The sequence below is a fragment of the Tenrec ecaudatus genome, chromosome 1 (genome assembly GCF_050624435.1).
Source record: "Tenrec ecaudatus isolate mTenEca1 chromosome 1, mTenEca1.hap1, whole genome shotgun sequence".
Taxonomy (NCBI): domain Eukaryota; kingdom Metazoa; phylum Chordata; class Mammalia; order Afrosoricida; family Tenrecidae; genus Tenrec; species Tenrec ecaudatus.
This window is the reverse complement of record NC_134530.1, coordinates 219220898-219244704: the sequence shown is the minus strand read 5'-3', so window position 1 is coordinate 219244704 and position 23807 is coordinate 219220898. Positions and strand designations below refer to the sequence as shown.

The window sequence follows — 23807 nt, the reverse complement described above, 5'->3', positions numbered from 1 at the left end:
GCCTCTCCTCCTTCCTTTATTCCACCTGCACCTTGGTTCTGCTCTGCTCTTCCCCGGGAATGCCTTCCCTGTACGTGCAGGTCACATTTCACCCTTCAAGGGAAGTCTTCCTTGACTACCATGGGCCAGAAAGGGATTTTTACCTTCCCTGCGCACTACCATTGGGAGCCAGGCATGTAGTTGTCAGCCATGCTGTTATGGTCCGGGGATCTAGCTTCTCCCTCCAACTAAATTGTAAGGTATATATATAGGATGCCTGGCAAGGGCTTGCTGAGGTGTGTTAACCTGAAGGGCAGCAGATCTGAGGGTTGTGTAAGCACCTACTATTGCCAGGAACCCTCTGAGACACGTTCGTTCGATGCTTTCCTTCCTAAAACCCCAGGAAGAGGGTGGGGCCAATATCTTCATGCCACAGAGAAATACACTTGCCCAGGGCCACACAGCAAGCTGCCGGGAGACCTGGAATACGGTCTGTCCCTCTCCTGCTGCTCCCCAGAAAGCGGAATGCCGAATATCTTGCCCCGACAAGGGGGTCCTTTCCAAGGAAGGAAACATTGAGGATTTGGAAGAGGAAGGAGGCTGTGTCCTGGGACTGAGGGGGTGCGGAGGGGGTGGGCGTCGGCGTGAGAGGAGGATCCTGCAGAGGAGGACATACCAGGTGCCCACTGTACCCAGGGCTGCAATGGATATAGGACTTTGGTGACACCAAGACTGCCCATGGAATCCTGAGGATGAGGCGGGGGTGGGCGGATAGTCCTCTGGCTGCCCCATCAGAGCTTGTCCCCATGACCTCATTTCTGGGATCCAAGTCACACCCAATCTGGTGTCCTCAGACGTTCCAACAAGCCAGGACCCCACTAGAAGTTCCTTGCTAAGCAAGTATTGGGCTGCCAATGGAAAGATGGGCGGTCAGGACCCCTCCGAAGCTACGGGTCCACACCGTCAACCCGATGGCAGTGGGTTTGCTATTTGTTTTGTTTTGAGCAGCTCCGGGGGGATTGTGGGGGAGAAACTTGGCAATGTATTCTCGTACACATGACAACCTAGAAAGCCCTGCAGTTTCTACTCTGTCACGTGCGGTCACTATGAGTGTCAACTGCCTCAACAGCACCTAACAACAACACCCATTCTCACGTCTCAGGGGCCCTGGGGTCTCTCTTCTGGACAGGTCGTGTGCTCTTCTGAAAACGCCTGCAATCCATGTCTTTCGGTGAGCCATGGCAGAGAGACGGGAGTGGGGGTGGTGTTGTGGGGTGGGGATCTCCGCTCCCTCTCCTCATGGGACCACAGCTAGGGTGGCGGAACGGAGAGACGGGAGGCAAATCCCGAACCAGGTGCTCCTCCGGACCTGTGCGCACTTAAAATCTGATCCCTTTCCGCAGGCCAAGAAAGCGCCCTCCCCTGTAACGAGCCCATAAAGCCCTGGTGCCCTAGGCAGTTACCAGTTGGGCTGCTAATCCCAAGATCAGCAGTTCAAAACCAACAGCCTCTCCAAGGGAGAAAAACGGGCTTTCTACTCGCCTAAGAGTCAGCGTCTCGGAAACTCGCAGGGCCGGTCTACCCTGTCTGTCCTGCGAGGTCGCTCTGGGTCAGAATTGACTCGATGGCAGTGCATTGAGGTTACAAGAAGTTCAGACGATTTCCACACGTGCTTGTCTTCCATGTTGCCATGACAACCGTCCCACGTACACACCAGCTAGGGTGTCCATCACCTACTGGACATCCCCCTCAGACCGGGACCAGCCCCCTCTGTCCCCATGGCAATGGCAGGCAAGGAGCAGGGACTCCAGGCAGGCAGGAAGAGGCGGAGCATGCACTGTGGCTGTCCACCTGGAGACCCACACACTGAACAAGTCTCCCTCACTATGGACAAGCCTAGCGCCTAGGCTGAGCTTCTGGGGCTGGCTGGCTGCTTTCAGGCCCACACAGCACAATACGGAGAACTCCAGGATTATCTTTTTCAATATCCTGCTGAATGGCAGAGCTGGCCCGTTTAGGATCAATTCTACAGCCCATGCCCCACTGCGGTGGGCCAGGCCCACCCCAAAACCCCCCAGGTGAGGCCCAAACCTGAGGTTGCCTTGCCAACGCAGTGATGCCATCCCTACCCTCCCTGCCCCCTTGGAACATCTTAATCTGTGTTCACAAACTGGATTCAGGAGGACTGTCAAACCTCCCACTAAAATGACAGGCCCAATGCTTCGGAGCTGTCTACTGGGCTGGGGCAACATTTCCTTACGTTCATTTAACCCTTACAGAAGTCCTGCAGGCCAAAGAAGCGAGAGAGGAGAAAGGTGTACCCATCTTACCTGGAGCCGGCTGGCCATCCAGCCATGAACACCTGACCGAAAGGAAGCTGGCCTTCAGGCTACCCTGGAGAAAGGACCGCCCACTTCCTGGGGGCATTCACTTTCTCAGCTGGGACCCTGTGCTTTCTTGGAGCGCATTAGGAGCTTGCTTACGTGAGGAGGCATTAAACTGAACGGAGGAAGGCCATGGAGTCACAGTGCACTGGCAATGAGGTGGCATATACAACCTGCTGTGCACATGGGAGCATCTGCTTCGCACGCAGCTACCTCCTCCTTCCCCTCGCCTCCATGGAAACCCAGTTATGCGGCAGGGGGCAGGGGGGGATGCAATGCACACCTGTGTGTGTGAACGCCACCAGTGGAATGTCCCTTGCCTGTCTGGGCTAAACTCATGCCCCGTGGCAGGGCACACTCATTTCCTCTCCCTGCCCTCGGTCCAGGTGGAACGGTTTTCTAGAGGATGGAGGGAGCTACGCACTGCTGTCTCCCCCTCCGCTCTGGGATGGGGAGCTCATACCACTCACTGACCCATCCTGTGTCCTGAGCCTTTAATGGCCTTCAGTTCCCTGGGAAGCCGGCGACTCCCAGCCCAGGAATCACAGGGGAAGGCAGGGTACAGGACTGAGATGGACTGTGACCACTGGGGTAATTCTCAGTGTTTAATCTTCATGGCTATTGTGTCTGTGTCACCTCACCACTCACCATCCTCCATGGTCTCTCCCCAGAGGGCCTTCTACAGAAGCCCTGCTGGGCAGCCTTCTCCTCCTGGAAGTTTCTCAGCAGGAGACCCCTAATGGGGGTTGGGGGGTGGGCTTTGCTCCTTGGCACTCTTGTTTCTGCCCATTCAGTGGTGTAGCAGAGTGGGATTGCAGCCTTGAAAGGGGCTGGCTTGGGGGAGCGTACTGGTTGAGGTGCCACCTGGTGCAAGCTCTCCACTTGTCCATGGCTGTCCCAAGACGGGCTAGGCTGTTTTAAAAGTTTTTAGGAGGGCTGGCCAACCTTTGGTCTCCCTAGGTGATACGGTGGATTACTCACTCTACTACTCGGGGCAGCCCCAATCCCAGCTACCTGTAAAACACCCCCCACCCTGAGGAATGCACTTCAGAGGACAGCACTGAGGCTACAGCTCAGGGAGAGGGCGTGTCTGATCAGAGCACAAGGGAGCAAATAAAGAGGGAGGGAGAGAGAGTGGAACACACCCTGACCCACCAAACTCCAAGGACGATATTCCAGCTCAGAGCAGCCAATGCCAGAGAGGATCATAGGGCCAACTCCACCAACAGACACGGCATTCCTCACTGACCCATAGCGCTACGGGGTCAACAATGGAGAAACAGTGCAGGAATTGCGCCCGATCTGACCCTCCACACCGGGGTGAAACACCTACGGGTGTACAACAGAACAGCAAGGGGAGCAGAGCAAGGAAGTCTTGAGGGAATACCAAAAATAGACTTTGGGGCCAGGGTGTGGCACGCCATCAGACAACACTCCTAAAGGTCAACAAACAGACATTGAACTATTTATAGGCTTTTCTTTTTTGTCATTTTTTTGGGTTATTGTTGTTTTGTCTTGCTTTTGTGATTATTGTCTCTGCATATCTATTTAGATAAGATAGGTAGGATAAACAATCCAGGACTGATGGTTCCAGGGGGACACGGGAAAGGGGGAGGCAGGAGAAAGGAAGGGAGGTTTCAACAAACCCAAGAACAAGGGAACAACAAGTGATCTAAAATTGATGGGGAGGAGTGTGTAGGTGGGGCTTGATCAAGGGTAATGTAGCCAAGAGGAATTACTGAAACCTGAATGAAGGCCGAACATGATAGTGGGACAAGAGGAAAGTAAAAGGAAACAGAGGAAAGAACTAGGAGGCAAATGGGCATTTATAGAGGTCTAAATGCAGGCATGAACGTATGTAAATATATTTATATATAATGATAGGGAAATAGATCTATGTATGTATATTTCTATATTAAGTATTAAGATAACAGACAGACATCATTGGGTCTTTACTCAAGTACTCCCTCAATGGAAGAACACTTTTTTTCCCCAAAACCTGGCATTCTGTGATGCTCACCTTCCCTGACACAATTGCTGAAGACAAAATGGGGTACATAAGCAAATGTGTTGAAGAAAGCTGATATCAAAAGCTATAACATCTGAAGTCTTAAAGGCTTAAAGATAAAGAAGTGGCCATCCAGCTGAGAAGCAACAAAGCCCACATGGAAGTAGCACACTAGCCTGTGTGATCATGGGGTGTTGATGGGATCAGGGATCAGGTATTAGGCATCAAAGACCCAGAACAAAAAATCATGTGAATGAGGGGAAGTACAGAGTGGAGACCCAAAGCCCATCTGTGGACAACTGGACATCCCTTTACAGAAGGGTCCCAAGGAAGAGACGAGCCAGTCAGGGGGCAGTATAGCACCGTTGAAACATACAACTTTCCTCTAGTTCTTTAATGCTCCCCCCACTCCACTATCATGACCCCAATTTTACCTTACAAATCTGGCTAAGACCAGAGAATGTACACGGGTACAGATAGGAGCTGGAAACATGGGGAATTCAGAACAGATTAAGCCCCTCAGGACCAATAACAACAGTAACGATACAAGAGGGTAAGGGGAAGGTCAGGGAAGAAAGGGAGAACTGATCACAATGATCGACATATAATCTGGGTGAAGGGAGACAGCGGTCAGTGTAAGATATGAAAAAATATATAAATTATCAAGGGTTCATGAAGGATGGAAGGAGGGAGGGGGGAAATGAGTTGATACCAAGGATTCAAGTAGAAAGAAAATGCTTTGGAAATGATGATGGCAACATATGTACAAATGTGCTTGACACAATGGATGAACGGATGGATTGTAATAAGAGCTGGAAGAGCCCCCATCCACTACTAGCCCACCCAGGAGCGGCTCGGAGGAAAGGTCTGGTGATCCACTTCCGAAAAACCACTCCGTGCTGTCGGGCTGACTCTGACTCCTAGCGACCCTCCAGGACAGGGTAGAGCTGCTGCCCTGTGGGTCCTGAGGCGGTCACTCTTTATAAGCCCAGGAAGTCTCAGCTTCCTCCTACAGAGTGGTTGGTGGGTTTGCAATACTGATCCGGGGGTTAGCAGCCCAATGCGTAACTCACTCACCCCCACATTGGAGTTCCTCCTGCTTCGGGTCACCCCCAAATCAAGCCCAGCCCATTGTTATTGGGTCAATTCCATAAACAGGAAGTAACCTGGAAAGGTTCCCCCCACACACACAAAACAAAACAAAACCTCTCACTGCCGATTCTGACACATAATGACCCTGATAGGACAGGGTAGAACCGCCCCTGTGGGTTTCTGAGACTCTAACTCTACAAGAGTAGAAAGCCTTGTCTCTCCCCTGCCAGCCTGGTTTCAAACTGCTGACCTCGGCGTTAGCAGCCCAGCATGTAGCCATCACAGCAAGCCTTTCATAACTGTCCAGTGGGTGGGCAGGCAAGCCCGCTGGAGTTGGGCAAGGTGGACCTGGTCTTCTCTGCCTGCAACAGGGCAGAGAAGTTGGACCACACCAGCCCGTGGTATTGTCTTTCTGTCGAGCACTCACAGGTGCAAATACCATGCGGAACAACTCCTATGCCTTGTAGAGAGGGAGCAGTCTGGGGAGGGCTGGAGCCAGATTGGCAGTGGGGCAGGGGCCTCAGGCTGCCCAGGCTCTGTGATTCTTGACACTCCACGAAAATGGCTCTCACTGGGTCCAACCCACTGCCTGAGGCAGATCCCCAACCAGCCAAATTCTGTCGTGAGAAGACTCAGGCGGCCTCCTCCCGGCAGCCCCTCCGCAGAAATCAAATCCAGACCGCTCCAGCGCCACCTCCCATGACCTCACTCGCCTGGCCCCTTGCCTCAATGCTCCTCCAGAGCCTCCCAGGCCAGTGTCTGAGTGCTGGTCACCCCCTGCCTTTCGGGCGGGGGTGGGGGGTGCAGCTTGGTTAGAGGCAACTTCCCCTCCTCCATGCCTAAAGACCAGCCCCCCTGCTTCCAACCTGGCTGGACCACCTTGGGCGGGTCACTCAACCTCTCCGTGCCCCAGTTTGCTAAAACAGCTCTTGTGATTCACAGTCTCTTCTGATCTGAGCGTGAAATTTGTAAAGCAGGTGGGGGGGCTTCATCCCCAAGGAGGGTGCCAGCACCTCCCCCATGATTTTACAACCAAGGAGAGGGAGCCACAGAGAAATTAAGGAACTCGCCCCAAACTGCACAAGGACAGGGCAGGGAGCCCGGGGTGGGGGTGGGGTGGGGGGTGGGGGTGGGGACAGTGGACTGAACAGGAGGAGAGACCCGGTGATCTTCTCCCAGAGAGCCAGATGGACAGACCCTGCCCCAGTGAGGACGAGTCCCCCGAGTCCCTGCACGCACAGCACACAGCGCTGACGCCTGGTTCAGAACATGCACTCAGTGAGAATCAGCTGGTGCTATGAGGATTGTGAGTCCTCCCTCCCCAGCTCCTGGAAGCCCGCTCTGTCCCAGATGGCCTCTGTTTACCCAAACCCGGCTCCCAGAGAGGCCTGCATGCTGCAAAGCCTCCTCCTGAACAGGGAGACGCCACGGGCCCTGAGCTTGTCCTGTGTTCTCTACTCCCTTGTCCTTGTCCGCACATCCTCCCTCCACCGACGACGACTGGGGCAGCAGGCTCACTTTAGCCCAAAGGCTCCCGGCAATGAGAATGTGGGGACACGGCGGCGGTAGGTGTGAGCATGAAATGGCACGAGTTGGGAGTGACCGGAGGTCAGAGACTTCTTGGGGACTGGTGGGGCCCTGGGAGATGCCACCTGGGACTGGGGCTCCCTGAGCCCTTTCCCTTCCCACCACTTGACAGAGGTTCAGCAGGACCGAGCTTAAGTGTGCACTTCGCACAGTGAGGCCTGGCAGGAAGGCAGGGGAGGAACAGGGGAAAGAGTCTGACCTTTGGGCAAAGCTGGTTCCTGTCCTGCTGCAGCCCCCCAGCTGTGAATCCCCAGACTAGTTCTATGGGCCCTCCGGGAGCCCACACATCCTCAGCAGAGACCCTTCTCAGCGCGGTGCGGGGCAGACATGGAAACCTGGACAAACAGTACCAGCCAGCCGCTGGCCCACCAGAGGCAGGTGCTGGGTAGCTGGCAGTCAGTGGTACCGCTGGCTTGTTTGAGTGTTTGGGGAGTCAGAAAGCAGTGGGCCGAGTTTCAATTCGCCCACTAACAGACTGTGCCCCTTTCTGAGCCTCTTCTCTCCCCGGTTCAAAAGGAACTCAGATTTGGGGGGGCTTATAAGGCTGGTTAGGAGTGTTGGCTTCCTCTGTGCTTTCACGTGGTTCTAGAACACCTGGCTGAGGCCTCACACTCCCAGAAAGTCTCACTCACAGTGGGCTCACACCACTGAGCTGGTGCCTGCCTGAGTGGACAGCTTCTGGGGAGTCCATTTGCCACATGCTCCCCCTCCCCCTGTATGCAGAGCAGATCCGCTCCGGAGGACTTCCAGGGCTGTGACCTTTCCACAGCAGATGGCCAGGCCTCTCTTCTATTGTACCTCTGAGTGGGTTTGAACCACCAACCCTTCGGCTACAGACCAGAGCTTAACCTTGTGCGTACCCCAGGGAGCTCAGAGCCCCCACAAGCTCCTCTCCCAGAGTCCTCAGTTCACCTCCCTCCCACCCTGGCTGAGGGCAGCGCAGGCTTGCAAACTGCTCTCGGAGCGGGGACTTGATCCCAGCTCCCAAATTAAAAAAAGAAACCGTAATTGTAGCTTAAAGATGGAGTCAGTTCAACAAGGGAGAGAAAGAGGCAAACAGGCCCAGCGTGAGGCCAACAGGGAGGGGCCCGGCCCCTCCCACGCATCCAGAGGAGCCCTCCTGTGAGGAGGAGGCTCGGTCTGGGTCCCAGGCGACACGTGTTACAATGAGACAAGACCCCTTCATTATGTGTCCACTTAGTGCTCACTCAAACATGCCACAAAGTGGAAGTCATTAAAGAATCCGTGTAAACCCCGGGGCATCCTTGCCCACCCTCCTGCACAGAGCCTCACACACGAGAGCGTGTGCTAACATCAGCCTGGCTGCCCCGGGCTTTCCAAATTAAGAGCTGATGGCGGCCTGCACATTGCTTTGCGCTGACATCTACCAAAGGGAGCTGGAGCAGATGGAACTGGCACGGGGCCCTGACCAGCAGAGCCACAGGGCCAGGGCCCAGGTGCAGGCACTCTTGGGCCCAGGCGCTTCCACTCTGGCCCCAGAGCAAAGGCAGCAGGAGGAACTGGTTGTGGATGGCCCATGAGGGGCATAGGAAGACCAGTCCCCGAACCTAGACTTGGTTTGGCGGGGAGTCGTCACGGGATATTCTGCCACTTCAGTTCCAGACAGAATCATTGAGAAGGAGTGTGCCAGGCTGAGATGCTCTTTGGCCTTCTGCTCCACTCAAAGACCCTGCTCCCCAGATGTGGTCAGCCTGGGTGCCAGGGAGGACCTTGGTGGGAAGAGAGCAGGAGGGGCAGCTTGCTGCTCCTCAGCCAGCTGAGTAGAAAGGGGCTCATGGGGGTGGATGAGACCCACAGGCACTTATTCCACTCACCCACCCACCCACCTACCCACTCACTCACCCACCCACCCACTCAGTCACTCACCGATCAACCCACCCACTCACCCAGTCACTCACCCAGTCACTCACCCAGTCACTCACCCAGTCACTCACTCACTCACTCACTCACTCACTCACTCACTCACTCACTCACTCACTCTCTCACTCACTCACTCACTCACTCTCTCACTCTCTCACCTACCCACTCTCCAAACACTGATCACCAGATGCAGTGATCAAACAAAAGGAATTCACAGACAGGAAAGGAGACCATTCGAGCTTCTGCAGAGCAGACCGGTCTCCTGTCACCCTAACACAATGTGAAGCGAGTGTGACCGGTCACTGAAATAACTGTGCTGGGTCAGCGAGTGACAGGAGAGACACCGACGACACAGGGCTCTCCCAGGCGCCCGGTTCTTGTCTGGCGTCCTCATGGGGAGAATAAGCTCGGGGCCCTCCTGCGCACGGTGTGTCCAGCAAGGGCAGCAGGCTGGCTGGGCCGCTCTTGTAAGGGCGGGTCACTGGGTAGAGTTTAGGGGATACTGCAGGTAAGGCCCCAGGAGGAGGGGCACAGGCTGGGAAGTCTTTGAAGGAACACAAGGTCTTAGTCATCTTTTACCTAAGGGTTACCCACAAGATAAACGCCCACTGATGGTTTGCTGAATGAATGAATGAATGAAGGATGGGAAGGGAGGGAGGGAGCGAGTGAGACCTGCCCCACCCTGGGTAGAGCTCGGGGTGGTGACATGAAGTGGAACTGGAACCCCTTGGTGGGCCCGTCTCTGTTTCTCCCAGCTCCGAAGCGCTAAGGCTCCCGACAAAGTACAAGCCCATCCCAGATCCCTCTCCCCATCCGACCCACCAGGCAAAGAGCAGGGTGTTGAGGTTGGCAGAGACAGATCTCCATGACAACGAGCTAGCAGGGGTGCAGAGGCAGCAGGGTGAACCTTGCTTCCCCAGGAGCAATGGGGGCAGGGCAGGCATTTCTGGGTCTTTAGGTCCAGCCACCTGTCTGGGCTCTCCGGTCCTCTGCCCTGCAGGGTAACCCAACCTGTGATCTACTGACACTTTCGGAGAGATCCAGCTGGTGAGCGGGGCTCTTCCAGCCCCCCTGTGTGAGGCACCGAAAAGTGAAAGGCCTTTCACCAGTCCCTCGGATGATAATTAGGAAAGAGTGCTGGGGTAGGCGGAGATCATTAGGCTCAAACAATGCGGTACACACATAAGGAAGCCATTACACTAACAAAACTGCAAATGTAAAAATAGAGCCCACATGGTTTCCTGGTGACCGCATTCTAATTTGGATTGGTTTTCAGTGCCAGTGAAATTTGGTTTCCTTTTGTTCCGTGCCATGTCCTGGGCCCCCTGGACATGCTTATGGTGGGAGGAGGCGGCTTGTTAAATACCGGTCCTCCGCCCCGTACCCCCTCCGAGGCTTTCCACGGGTCAAGGTGGCTCCAGGGCCAGAGTTGTAGACCAGGCCCGAGAGGGCTCCCAGGTCCGGAGGTGAAGGGCAACAGGCGGGCACAGCACACCCCCAGGTGTCAAAGTGAAATCAGCTGTGCCCTTGGAGGAGGACACCACCACGAAGCTGTAGACAAACCCTATGGGCAGTCTCAGGTTTGACAAAAGCAAGCCGGTGGCCTTCTTGGGGGAAGCGTCCCCCTACAGTCCTACAGCCAGAGCTGGTGCTTGGCAGCCTGGAGCCCTGGCCACCTCTGCCGTGGACTCACCTGCTCTCTAGGTGTTTTGTCTCGATGGGTCACGTTTCTAGGAGCTCGGCATACATCCCTAAACCCGGCAGAGGGGTTCCAGTGGGACTCCATTAGGACCTGGCCCATAGTACACAGGCCCTCACTTATTCACGCACGCACGCACGCACGCACGCATGCAGAGACACCAAATGAGCACCTTCGGCCGTCCAGACGAGAGACAGGACTAAGGATGTAAATACCTGGGAATAAGGCAGCACTTACAAGGAATCTCACTTTATGAGTTTCTGGGCATCTTTGGGTTCCTGGGGTTCCATTATCAGCTCCCCCGGGTAGGGGTCTGTTGAAGGTGGTCCCAGACCAGCAGGCCTCTGGGCTGCCTCCTGCATTTCCAGGTCCTGGAATACCGCCCACAGCTTTGTCACCTGGTTTCCACTTTCCCAGCATGTTGCCCTCTTGTCAGGGCCTCAGTAATGCCCACAACCTGGAAGTCAGGTAAGCCTACTTCCCACTTCCCTTTTTCCCTGTGCTGGCCCTGAGCTGCTCCAGGATTTGTCAAAGCATCCCTGAGGGGAGCGAACCATGACACAAACACAAGGTGTGATTCCCAGGGTGATGTCTCACTGTCAAGAGTTGGGCCCAGGTGACTGGGGCCACGTCCTCCTCCCGTGGGCAGTGAGGAAGCTTGAGTGGAGATGGCTTTCCTGAGAACACTTACCCATGCAGGACCAGCTCTCTTCAATCCCACCAGTGGGGCTGGAGGAGTCCCCCAGGCCCCAGCTGCTCTGGGGAAGGGGGCCAGGCGCCTGGTCCGCCTGCAACCTGTGGACAAAGAAAGAGTGGTCACTCACTCGTGGCTAGGCAGGTCCTGGCTTCTGCGCCTCTCCATGGGTCTGCAAGCCCCTCTGTGGGCTGGGCCTGCTCTCTGCTGGTGACCTGACAGGTGTGGGCATGTGTGTGATCCCCAGCTGGCTGCTGTGGGCAGCTGGGTTGGGGCATGGCATGCCTGGTGCCAGGGAGTCCTCCGTGTCCTGCCCATCCCTGGGAATAGGCATCACCAACTGAAGGATCCTGCAGTTGCTTCAGGCCCCTGAGTCTTTGTCTTGCCCTGAGCCCGCCCCCCACCCTCCCATCCCAACCCCCACAGCCTCCACCCTAACCCCCACAGAGTGAGCACACACAGGGAAGAGACCCCAGGCAGCTGAGGTCATGATTCCTGGTAGCTTAGGAGGCAGCTCCACCAGCTCCCTGGGGTGTGTGCCCAGCTCAGGAGGCCAGGAGGTCAAGAAGGAAGAAGGGGAATGCTCAACTGGGGTCACAGTGGCCCCTGGAGGCCAAGGTCCTGGCTGGACCAGCGGTGGCAGCTGAAAGGAAGGGTGAGGTCTCCGGGCACCAGCTCCCAACTGCACACAGGCCTCTGAGCACAACCCCAACCATGCAATTGGTCCCAGGAACAAAGACTGCTGGAGCTTTTATTACAGGCAGTCACTCAGGGCTGTGGGGCTGGCCCGCCCACCCGTCCGCCCGCTGTCTCCAGCTAAATGGACCCTTTGGCAGCTTGGCCAGGGGGAGGGGAAACCGTTCAGCAGGAGGGGAGATGAGCGGTAGGGCCTGGGGAAGGCTGGGCAGGGCCAGGAGACCCTGCCAGGCTCCTGAGATGGGTCTTTCCTTCTCGCAAACTTTTCTCAACACCAACGAAGATGGCTGGCACCCAGGGCCCGGGCTCGGCCATCTACTTGCTGTGGAACCCAGAGCAAACGGCTCGCCCTCTCTGTGGCACAGATGGCCGCCAAGGCCGGGGTAGCCTGACAGTCTGCGGTCCTATGACGTGGTTGCTGGGACTGCCAGGCTCCTTGTAAGCCACTGAGGCAGGCCAGAGCTCGTGGGGCGGGAGGGGTCTGCGGGCCCTTCAGCTGGGTGTGCTTGGGGGAGGTGGGAGAGAAGCCTGGCATCTGGGGAGTATTCCTGAGATGGAGACACTCACCCGGGACACCTGTCAATGAAATGTCCCTGAGTATGAGAGAGCCAGGGAACACAGGAAGTCAGAGTGAGTGGCAGTAATGCTTCCGTGAAGAGCAGAGCAGGGGGAGCCCTGGGGGATTTCTGCTGTATCCCATAGGGTTGCTATGAGCTGGCGTGGACCCGCGGGCTCTGGGTTTGGGTCTTCACCAGACCTTTCTTCCAGGGAGCGGCGCAGTCCGTTCAGGCCACCAGCCTTTGCGCTAGCAGTCCACCACAGAGAGGCAGGAGTAGTTGGCTATGGGACCATTGCCGCGGTTATGGTGATGCAAGAAGGAGTGATGTTGCACGAGCCACATGCCGTTCCCAGGGGCGCCATTCTCTTCATCTGCAGTCAGCTCCACACATCTACCCCTGCTGAGCGGGCAAGAAGCCTTCCCTAGTGAGGTGGATCTGCTGGGACGCCCACCTCCCCAGGCCTCATGGCCCACCCCACTTCCCCGGACCCCCTGCCAGGATGGCAGCATTGGCGCTGGATGTCTGAGAGAGACCAAGCCCGAGAGCACCATGCTGGGGACACCAAGCCCTGCCCTCCTCCCTGAAGTCTCACCAAGACCAGCCCATGGAAAGCCCGGGGTGCTTGGTGAAGAGCAGCCAATGCCTCAGAGACCCCGAAGTTGAGGATGGATGGGCTGGGTGGTGGGAGCAGCAGTTCTCGGGTGCCGTGAGACAGGGTGTCCACAGGGCATGGTGGGCAGGTCAGACAAGAGGCCGGGCTGAGCTTCACTGGCATGAGAGAGGGGCGTGGTAACCTTGACCTCCAGTTCATCTGAGCCTTTGTGGAAAGCCACGGTGCCAGGGAGGGGGCAGACTGCCACGAACACAGGATGTCTGTGGCTTCCAGGGAGCAGATGGGACCTCCTTGGCTGGGAGGCTTGGCAGGGCAGCACAGCCTGGCCCCTGGCAGAGCCACCCTTCGGCAGCAGCTCGTGGGTGCTGGGCTCCCACCCATCTGCCTGCCGTGTCTGGTCTCTGGTATCCAGGTGTCCTTGGTCCTAACTTATGGTCTTGATCTATGACCTGACCGTACCCCAGCCAGGGCCTAGGAGGGAGGGTGAAGAAGACTCCTGGCTGGACTGGGGTGACATATTTCCCCTGCTGCTTAAAATGCAAACAGGCTAGAAATATTAGCCTGTTAGGTTCAAGCTGCATTGAGATATTCTGACCTCTCTGGAAAATGCCAGGGTCTAATCAGCCAGGGGACTTGTAGGCGAGCTCATGTAACATCTGAGACGATGGATGCCGAGCCACTGTGACCCCAAGGATGAATTCAAAAGGAAGGGAACCAGGTAGGACCAGAGAGTCAGCGTTGCCAGGGAGGTATTGAGCTAATTGGGAAAGGGCCAGACACAGGAGGACCTGCCAGGTGTTCCCTCTGCCTCTAGTTCGCATCTCTGCGCCCCCATCCAAGCTGAGAAGATCACAAGGGATGGAGGGAGTGGCCCTTTTGAGAAAGGCCCGTGGAGACCCCCGCTGGGCAGCACAGTCAGTCCAAAGGGTGCTTCAGGGGCAGTAGTCACCCAAACTTCCTTTGGTGGTGAAGTCAGTTAGAATTCTTCCTATGATGGAGAGCTCACTTCCTTACATTAGGAAGCCTCCCTAGAGGTTGGAAAGGTCGTCCTGTGGACCCTCTAACCACCATGTCGCTGACTCAGTTCTTTGGCGCTGCATCAAGTAAATCTAATCCATCTCACCACATGACAACCCTTCACATATCTGAAAACAGCTCTCAGACCCCCCCCCCCACCAAAGCCCGCCCTTTCCAAAGCAAACTTTGTCCTCTCCTTTAACCATTCTCATAACACCTTTTTTGGGATCTCTCACCAAACTGTCAGCTAAATGTGGCGTGTGTGTGTGTGTGTGTGTGTGTGTGTGTGTGTGTCCTTTTACAATGCAGTGTTGGTGAAGGGGAGGAAGACTGAAATGAGGCCTTCGCTCCGGCAGAAGACAGCAGGACCTTCCCAGTCCTCAACGCCAAACTTCGAGAGTGCAAGACTGCACTGGGAGTCCCACTGCAGGCTCCTGCAAAGACAAAGCTCCCAATGCTTTGCTATTCTTCCCTCCTCGGTCACTCTGATGCCTGAGGGCCCAGCGTCCAGAGGGCCGGGCACGAGCATTTCTACCTCCGGACTCTGCGTTGGCGCACAAACCCAGCACAACGACAACGCGAGTCTGTCGTCTGGTCAGGAAGGTGCTTCGCCTGCACGCGGGCACTTCTTGAGCAGGGTCATCATATTAGTCGCCGAAATGCCGTTTACTCAATGTGGTCATTTTGGTAGAGTTACCTTTTTCTTAAGAAAGCCCCATGACTGACGGGTGCGTCTCTCCAGGCACACTTCCTCATCTCGGAGAAAGAAAGCTGGGGGCAAGGAGCTTGTGGACCGTGTTGGAATGAACACTAGCCCCACTGACGCCACCACGACCCATGGTGACAACCAGTGGGTCCGTGTAAGAAGCACTATTGACAGCCCTGGTGGTGTCGTGGTTGCACATTGGTCTGCGATCCATGTGGTTGGCGGTTTGAAACCACCAGCGGCTCCGAGGGAGAAAGACTGGGCTTTCTACTCTGTCAACAGTTACAGTCTCGGTACCCACAGCCGGTTGCTCTGAGTCAGTGTGGACTCGATGGTGGTGAGTTTGGTTTGGCGTTTGAGAAGAACATTTAGGCTGTTACTCGCCGTGAACTGTAGTGCCCAGGACAATGGAGCAGTGACCTAACTCACAGGGTGGCAGATGTCCCAGATGGCCTGCCTCCCTCCCTCCCTTTCCTTCTCTATGCAAAGACCCATGGCACCTTAACCAGCTGCTTCATCCTTGCACGTGTCTCCGTGCCCAGGCTCCTGCCCCTGAGCATGAATCGTAGACGCTCTCTGTTTGCCCCTCTGCTGTAGTGGAGTGCCCAGTGTGGATGCAACCCCACCCCACCTCTTATGCTCCCAATCCCGTCCCGGCTCTCCAAAGGCCCAGCTGAAGCAGACTTTATCTGCGGAGCTTCTGCTCTACCCTGGGGCCCCCTGGTCTCCCTCAAGCAGGCCCCACCACCAAGGCCCCTCTCCTTGCTGGCTTGCCCCTGAGTCCCAGCACCATTCTCTGCATGCCCACCCCGAACCCCACCTGCTCCCATGCGCACCTGTACTGGAAGGGGGCCACTGTGGCCGTGACTGGCTGGCTCTGCTGGTGGACAGAAGAGAAGCTGATGGTCCCTGGCGGCGGGGAGGTGCGTTTGCTCTGCACTGGGCTGCTGACTGGAGAAGAAACCCCTGAAGCAGCCCCCTCCTCATGCTCCAAAGGCCGGGGGATCCCCGAAGTTTTGTAGCTCATATCCCTTAGGTCTTTTCCTGGGCAGCTAGGAGGCTTCCGGCCCCCAGGGACCGCTGGTATTTGCGTTTCTCCGGGGGCGCTTGTCCGGGATGGGCTCCGGCCCCGGGGCTGGCAGGGTAGAACTCCTTCTGCGGCTTTCTTCTTGCCCTGTGTCTTCCCAGCTCTTCTGGGCCCTGCAGGGCTGGGGCAGGGGAGGGCTGCTTTGGGGGTTACCCTGGGGCTGCTCCAGGGGGAGCCAGAGAAGCCTTCACCCCCCTCGGTGGACTCCCGCACCATCCCAGCAGCCTTCGGGGAGCCTCTGCCCCGAGAGGCCCGAGGAGAGGAGTTTCTGGAAGCGCCCGCAGCTTTGCCCTGTCTCGGGGAGGCTGCTCGCTGGGGGCTCAGGGCCAGGCCAGCCTGGCGCGGCCGCAGCTGGGGAGAAGCGCCCGGAGTATGGATCCTGGTCTGGGAAGAGGCTCTGGGCACAGGGATGGAGGAGGCATAGTGGGGGCGGCCGGCAGAGTGGACGTTGGCCATTCCATTCATGGTCAGCAGGACGGACAGCCTGCCCTCTGGGCCTGTGAAGAAAAGGGAGAGGAGACCATTAGGCACTGGCTGGCCCTGCTTGTCCTCTGTGCCAGCTGCAGTCGAAACCGTTCAGTGCCTCTGTGCTCGCTACTACCCTTGAGCAATGAACACTGATGCGGGCAGGGCACCGGCACCATGCTGGGGACCGGAACTTCTGACAGGCACCTTAGGACTCTGAATCCGCACCACCACCCCCCTTCACCCTCTGCTCTGGAGGCCCAGAGGGAGGCTCATATGCCAACACAGAGGTGAGAAGCCCACCATGAGTTCAGTCTGTTCAGACGCACGGTGGCCCTCCAGAACAGCGAACTGCCCTATAGGACTCACTCTACAGAAGTGGGCAGCCTTACCCAGAGTGGCTGGGAAGCTGACACGGTTGACCTGCCAAGTAGCAGCTCAGAGGGCAACCTGCTGCCCTAGGGCTCCTGACACAAGTCAGGGTGCTGTGTAGATTGCGATGCTCCAACCAGCGGGGACGATTCAACTTTCCCAAACTCCATCCCTCTTCGCCAAGCAGGGGCTGGTTCTCCTGCCAGCAGACAGACCCCTCCCTCTCCAATCTTGCCTTGCTCCCTGCTTCTAGACAGTCCGGCCTGTGGGAAACAGACTCCCTTAGGCCTTCCCCTCCTCTCGGCATGGTCCTTCCACTGACCACCTGCCTTGGCTCCTGTCTCCCAGTCTTCCAGAATATTCTTTCATGTCCCACTGGGCCCAAAGCTAGGGGAATGGGGGGCCTCCAATCACAACCTTATGCAGGTGCACACCTGTGAGCTCATAAAGCCCCCTCTCTTCGAGAACTGCCACCTGGCTCAAACCTGCCTCTGGGGTTTCTCCCGGTGCCCTCCCTCCCGCTCTGTGCTCACCACCTGCCCCCCACCCCACCCCGAGGTCACTGAGACTCAGTCAGTCTCCTGGCTCACAGCCACTCCCCACCTGCTCCCTACCCCCTCCTCTCGCGTCAGCCACTGATGGAGCCTACCACCCTTTACACACAGCCTCTTGCCCCCATGCCCTGCCTGCCATCCCTTCTCTTTCAGACCTGCTCCCTCCCCTTTCCCATCCCTTTCCCCCCACCGCCTCCTCGACAACCCACCTACCCCACCCCCGGTTAATGAATGAATTAATTGGTCTATTAATCATTGTCATTTCATGGGGAACTTGATGTCGGTTACACGTAATCAATTCCAGATAGAAGCGAGAGCTAAAAGAAGGGGCAGGACCGATGCACGGCTGCTCCCATCAGTCTGTGGTGGAGAAGGACCTCTCTCGGCTCCATAGGAAAGGCAGCGATTATAAAAGAAAACACTAATGGGTCTGCGTGCATAAAACAAGATCTCAAAGCATCCATGACCTGTACAACTCCTTGCAGCAGGCATGAGAGTCAAAGTGGAAATACCTTTACACGGAAAAGCCAAACTCACTGCCATTGAGTCGATGCCGACTCTCAGGACTGGGTAGAACTTCCCCTGTGGGTTTCCCAGCCTGTGACTCTGTACGGGAGAAGCCCGTCCTTCTCCCACGGGGGTTTTCAAACTGCTGACCTCATGGTTAGCGGCCCAATGCACAATCATGATGCCACCAGGCGTCCTACCGTTAAAGAGGGAGCTGGAAACCAAGCAAGCACTCCGCAGGGAGAAAGGTGAAAGACGTGGACAAGACATTCATGAACGAAGCAACATCACTCCCCAAAAAAAGACAAAAAGACCCCCTTAAACGTAAATGCTCCGTTCGTAACAAAGGAAGGCAGATTAAACAGCAATCAGCTGTGTCACACTATTCCAAAAATGTGTCTGATTTCTACTTGAGACGAGTCCACAGCCCTCATATGTTCCTGTGGACAAGGTCACACCCAGAAATCCGTCCTGGGTTAATAACGAAAGATTGGAAAAAAATAAATAAATAAATAAAAAAGAAAGATTGAAGGACAAGGATATGCCGAAGGGACGGTCACAGGATGAACTGGAATCGGCCGACCATGAGGACAAAGGACATTCTAGATAGTGGAAATGCCACCAGAAGCCTGGCCAGTTGGCCCCAGGCTGCTGCGACACCTGGAAAGCTTGTTGGTGGCTTTTGTTGCCCCTCCTTGGCCCTTGGCTCTATGGTAAGGTGACCAGATGTCCGCTTTTGGCGGGACAGTCCCGATTTTTAACAATTTTTCCTGTGTCCCTTGGTGTTTTTTAAAAAAGTCCCGATTTTTGGAAAGAGTGCACAACAAGCTAGGGTATACGGTTTCCGGCTGCATGTGGCTATTTTGCCAGGATATGAGTTTTATCAATGATGTCCCGCTTTACCAATGTTGAAATCTGGTCAGGGCCGGGGGGCCAGGGCTGCTATAGGCTGAGCTACTTTAAGAAGTCAGACCCGCCCCTCTGAGCACAGATGGGCCCACAACCCTTCAAAAGCCAGTGGCCTGGAGAGGCAGGGCTTACAGAACTCTTATTCTGCCTGTTGGAGTAATTGCCCCGAGAAAGAGCAGTCCTCTGACCCCTGTCCTCCTTCCCTCTCATTTGTACTTATTGACGGGAGTCCCTGGTGGCACTATCGGCTACTACCTGAAAGGTTGAGCGGTCCAGTCCACTCAGGTGCCTCAGGAAACAGACCTGGCCCTCTAATTCTGAGAAGCCAGCCACAGAGAACCCAGCGGAGCTCAGTTCTACTCCTACTCATAGGGGGTCACCTTGAATTAGGGTCAAGTGCACAGCACAGGTGTTAGCAACTTCCCTCTCCCAGCAGAGAGGGAAGGCAAACCCACTGGACACTGAGGGGGCCACGAGTCGTCGTTTGCTTCCACCTCTCCATTGCTGGACCTAGAGGACAGCGCCAAGAATGGCTGACTCTCCTTCCTTCCCCAAGCACCCCCACCCCGACCCCCAGGCCTAAGGCTGATGGGAGCCACTCTGCCCTGGCTGCCCCGTCCTGTCCAGGGCAGCCCCACAGGAGGGAGCGGGATATCCATTCCTAAAGGGACCTCAGAGGGTGCTCAGGAGGTTCTCCTTGTACATGTGAGAGTCCGGAGATGAGTTAACCCCTCCATGCCCAGTCTACAAATGAGGGCAGAGTCAAATGCTAGAAACTGCAGTCAGGTGGGGAAACGGGTGGTCTTGTAAGCCAAAGGCAACGCTAAGTCTTAGCCTGGCTTCAGGGCCTTTACCCCCAGTAGAAGTGAGGCTGGACTGATTCTGACACCCTCCTCCCAGACAAGCCCCACTCTCAGGACCAGCCACATGCATCTGTGATAATGTCCAACAGGACCAGAGACTCGTGGGTCCCAAACGGCTGGTCATCCAGCTCAGGGTTGGGCACTGACCGGCTGGTCACTCAGAGCAGGGCTTCAGACCCCTGCAGCCACACCCTGCAGACTTCAGCCTTCCCAGGTCAGCTCCCCTGCACTGGCACAGTGCCCCAAGGCCCCACCTCTGCTACTCCCCTCACCCCAGGGCCCACAAACTCCCAGTGTGGGGACCAAAGCCAAGCAAGGCCCCAGGCCACCCCTTCTGGGACCTGTACTGTGAGAGAACCCAGAACTGTATCTTGGTTCAGCCTGGTCTCTCTTCCTCCCAGGGCTGCCCCAGGAGCCAAACTCACCGACCTGGTCCTGCTGCTTCCCCAGTTCTCAGTTCTGCCTGGCTGCGCCCCTCTAGTCTGGCTGCTGGGATTGGCTAGGGTTCCAGCAGAGAGAGCCCTAAGCAGGCGAGGCCACTTCTACCTCACTTGCTAATGGAGCAGACGCAGTTGCTGCTTTTACTGGATCATCATTTTTTCAAAAGCTCGATGGGAAAGGATTTTAAAACACTCTGTGGGAGGTCAAAGGAGCCCCACCTGGCTCTTTCTCCACTGCAGTGGGGGCCCTGTGCTCTCCTGCTCAGAGCACAGCCTCACCCAGAGAGGAGATGGCCAGGCAGGGGATGTTTCCGCCACAGTCCCTGCGCTAGGGGGGCCTGGGAGAAGGAGGTGGAAGAGAGGCCCCCAAACAAAGCACATGGTTTTAGCCTGTCTGGAAAGGGGCCCGAAGGAGTTAGAGGGTAACTGGAGCGAAGCTCTGCTCATGTTCAGCTTCAGCAGGTCTGAGAGCCTACCCAGACAGACATAGTGACACGTCTGTCGCCTTCTCATTGAGCCTTCCTCTTTTAATCCCCACAAAGTCAGTTTGATGCCCATTTCACAGAGAAAGAAGTTGAGTCTGAGAAAGAGAAATGAACTCCCCCAGGGCACTCACTGTGACTCCAACACAGCTGGGGATGCGGAGGCTCCAGCGTGGGCTCCTGGGCCACAGCCTCGGCCTGCACACGGCAGCCTCCCCACACAGCTCTGTCCTCGCCTGAGACTGCAGCGGCAGGCCTTCCAGAGTTGGGTGGAAGCGAAGGGAAGGCAGCTGAATGCCATTTTTTGGATTTCAAAAACCAGAAGAGAAAAAAAAAATCAGGGAGCCTCGAGGAAGGACTCTCTTCATTCCCCAAAAACACTCCTAGACCTAGCCAGTTTGCCCTGTGCCTCCCTGTCCTGTTTGCCTTTGGTGGTCCCGGAGCGCGGCCCGTGGCTGAGATTGTTGTTAGGTGCCCATGAATTGGTTCCAATTCAGAGCGACCCTTTGCCCAACAGAGCAAAACACTGCCTGGACCTGCACAGCCCTCAGCAATGGTTCCTGGGTTCGAGGCCACTGTCATAGCCACCGTGTCGATCCCTCTCATCAAGGGTTTTTCCTCTTTTCTGCTGCCCCCCCCCACTTTACCAATCATGATGCCCTGCTGTGGGGACTGGTCTCTCTTGACACTGTGTCCAAAGGATGCCAGGTGAAGTCTCTCCATCCCCACTCCTAAGGAACGTTCTGGCTGTCCTTTCTAGATAGATGTGTTTGCCCTTCTGGTCTTCCAGGTACTTTAAATATTCTTCCACAACATCAGAATCCAAATGCATCAATCCTTCTGAGTGTCCAACTTTCACAGACACGTGAGGCCAGTGAAAATACCACGGCTTGAACCCGGCACACGTTAGTTCTCAAAGTGCCATCTTCGCTCTTTGACGCTTTAAAGAGATCTCGCAGAGAACATTTTCCCAGTGGAAATATGTCATTGGATTTCATGACAGTTCTTTCCAGGAAGGTTCATTGTGGATCCAAGTAAAATGAAATCCTGAGCCATTTTAATCTTTTCTCCATCGTCATGAGGTTGTCTATTGGCCCAGTTGCGAGGATTTTGCCTTTGTTTACATTAGGTTGTCATCTGTGCTGGAGGCTGCAGTCCCTGATCTTTACCAGCAAGTGCTCAAGTGCTCCTCTCTTCCCGCAAGCAAGGCTGTGCCATCTGTGTACCGCATAGCACAGATTCTTACCCTGTTGCCCTGAAAATATGACAGTGTCTTATATTAATTTTTGCTCCCAAAGATGCGCTAGATCTTATTTTCAGGGGATGTCTTATTTTTCCATGAAGAAGAATACGGTACACATTTATTGTTGAACAACAAAAAAGGAAATTCATTACCTGTATATGGTAGGGTAGTAGTCATCATCACAAACCAGCATAACCAGACAAACTGTGAATCCTGCAGTATCAGGAATTTCTTGCTACTACCATTATTCCCATGTACAGCAATCTATGGTACATGTACTCATTTATTCCATGACAGTCATGTCATCATCTTCTGGAACATCATCATAACCATCCCCTTATTTTTTTGGGGATGCCTTCTATCTCAGCGAGAGGCAGAGCTGTAAGTAGGTCTTATTTGGGGGGATGTCTTCCTTTCGGGGAAACAGGGTAATAAGGCGTCCTCCAATGCCGATGCTTTGTTCTTCATACAATCCAGCTTCCATGCTTTGCTCCGCATACTGATTGAGGAGGTATGGTGAGAGGATACAACACGGGCGCACACCTTTCCTGATTTCCAACCATGCAGGATTCCCCTGCTCTCTTCCACAACTGTCCCTTGGCCTATGCACAGGTTCCACCTGAGCACAGTGGAGTGTTCTGGAATCCCCGTTCTTTGCAGTGTTATGGGCAGGAGTGAGGGGGCAGGGAGATGGACCCAATGTAGCTGTCTAGTTGATGGCAGGTAGCACGCCTGGGCTACAGCGACAAGGGGGAGGGAGACTCTGAGGTTGCTAGAAGCTGGGGGATGGGTGAAGAAGGACGAGAAGAGAAGGTCGTGAGGAATTGGGCTTGAGGCGGAGATCGATGGGCACTCCGCTTCCAAAGCTCAAAGATGAGGCCTCTGCCCAAGGGGTCTCTACTGGGCCCTAAAAAGTGCCTGCTGCCCATGCCATCCAACTGCCTTCTTAAAGGATCAAGCGATGCGAGAGACAGTGTCTTTGCTCCGGGAACAGCATGCAGCCAGGAGGATCTTTTATCCCCTCTGACAGACCAAGTAAGGTAATGTCTGGAGACCACTGGGCCTCCTGCGATGAGTTATTTGCAATGGCCCCCGACTCTTGGCTCTGGGTGGACGGGAGACGCCCCAGAGAAGCAGGGCAGTCTTCTCTCTTTTGGACGGGGCTCAGTTCACACCAGAGACCATGGGCTGTCAGCATCGCCCATCGTTGGCGCTACTTCGCAGTTCCCAGGGCCAAAGGTTCAGAGTAGCGCTGAGAATGGAACCAAAGACTCCATGCCTGATGTGAGTATGTACAGGCATGTCTGGATGTGTGCACAGGCGTGTTCTGTGCAGGGGTATGTGTGTGAGTACACATGTGTGTCATTTGAAAATTCTACCGCCAAGCATGAGCTCGTTGCTCTTCTTCTTTCTGTGCACACTGAACTGAAGTTTTACTTAAACCACTGGGCACAGATTTAAAATGAAGATCGCAAGTGTCCCTTTCGTTCGCTGGCCAGTGACATTGGAGGGTTGTTGTTGCCTGCTGCTGAGTTGGTTCCAAGAGTGGAAATGCCTCTATGGAGTTTTATAGCCTGTAATCTTTATGGGAACATATTGGCATGCCTGGTGGGTTTGAATGCCAACCTCCCAGAGAGCGGCCAAGCACTTAACCACTGCAGCACCAGGCCCCTGCCTTCACTAGAGAGTTAGTGCTTCCTGCAACCAAAGATCATCGCACCGAAGAAAGAGTTCACAGTTGGATCCCTTGGCTTAACAACTCCACACACCCAGGTGGAGCACCTTCTACGTGCCAGGCAGCAGGCCAGTGGGGAAGGCTGAGACCCAGGGCCTATTCTTAAGGAGCTAACAATCTGGTGGGGAAGAAACACACATCTGCACCCCTAAGCAGCATGTGTGGTATGCAACAGGGAAGGCAGACAAAAGTGCTACAAGACTGTGTGTGTGTGTGTGTGTGTGTGTGTCTGTC

General features: G+C 55.5%; 1 protein-coding gene across 7 annotated transcripts in view; it reads right to left on the bottom strand.

Moving 5' to 3' along the window:
• Positions 1-23807, bottom strand: part of NAV1 (neuron navigator 1) — a 286217-nt gene that overhangs the window by 178556 nt on the left and 83854 nt on the right. For all 7 annotated transcript variants that reach the window (XM_075528821.1, XM_075528818.1, XM_075528822.1 and 4 more), the window contains exons 2-3: positions 15753-16500; positions 11322-11425 (exon numbers count right to left, since the gene is read on the bottom strand). In XM_075528821.1, coding sequence (XP_075384936.1) covers positions 11322-11425; positions 15753-16468 — 820 coding nt within the window. In that variant the 5' untranslated portion in view covers positions 16469-16500. The remainder of the gene's footprint in view (positions 1-11321; positions 11426-15752; positions 16501-23807) is intronic.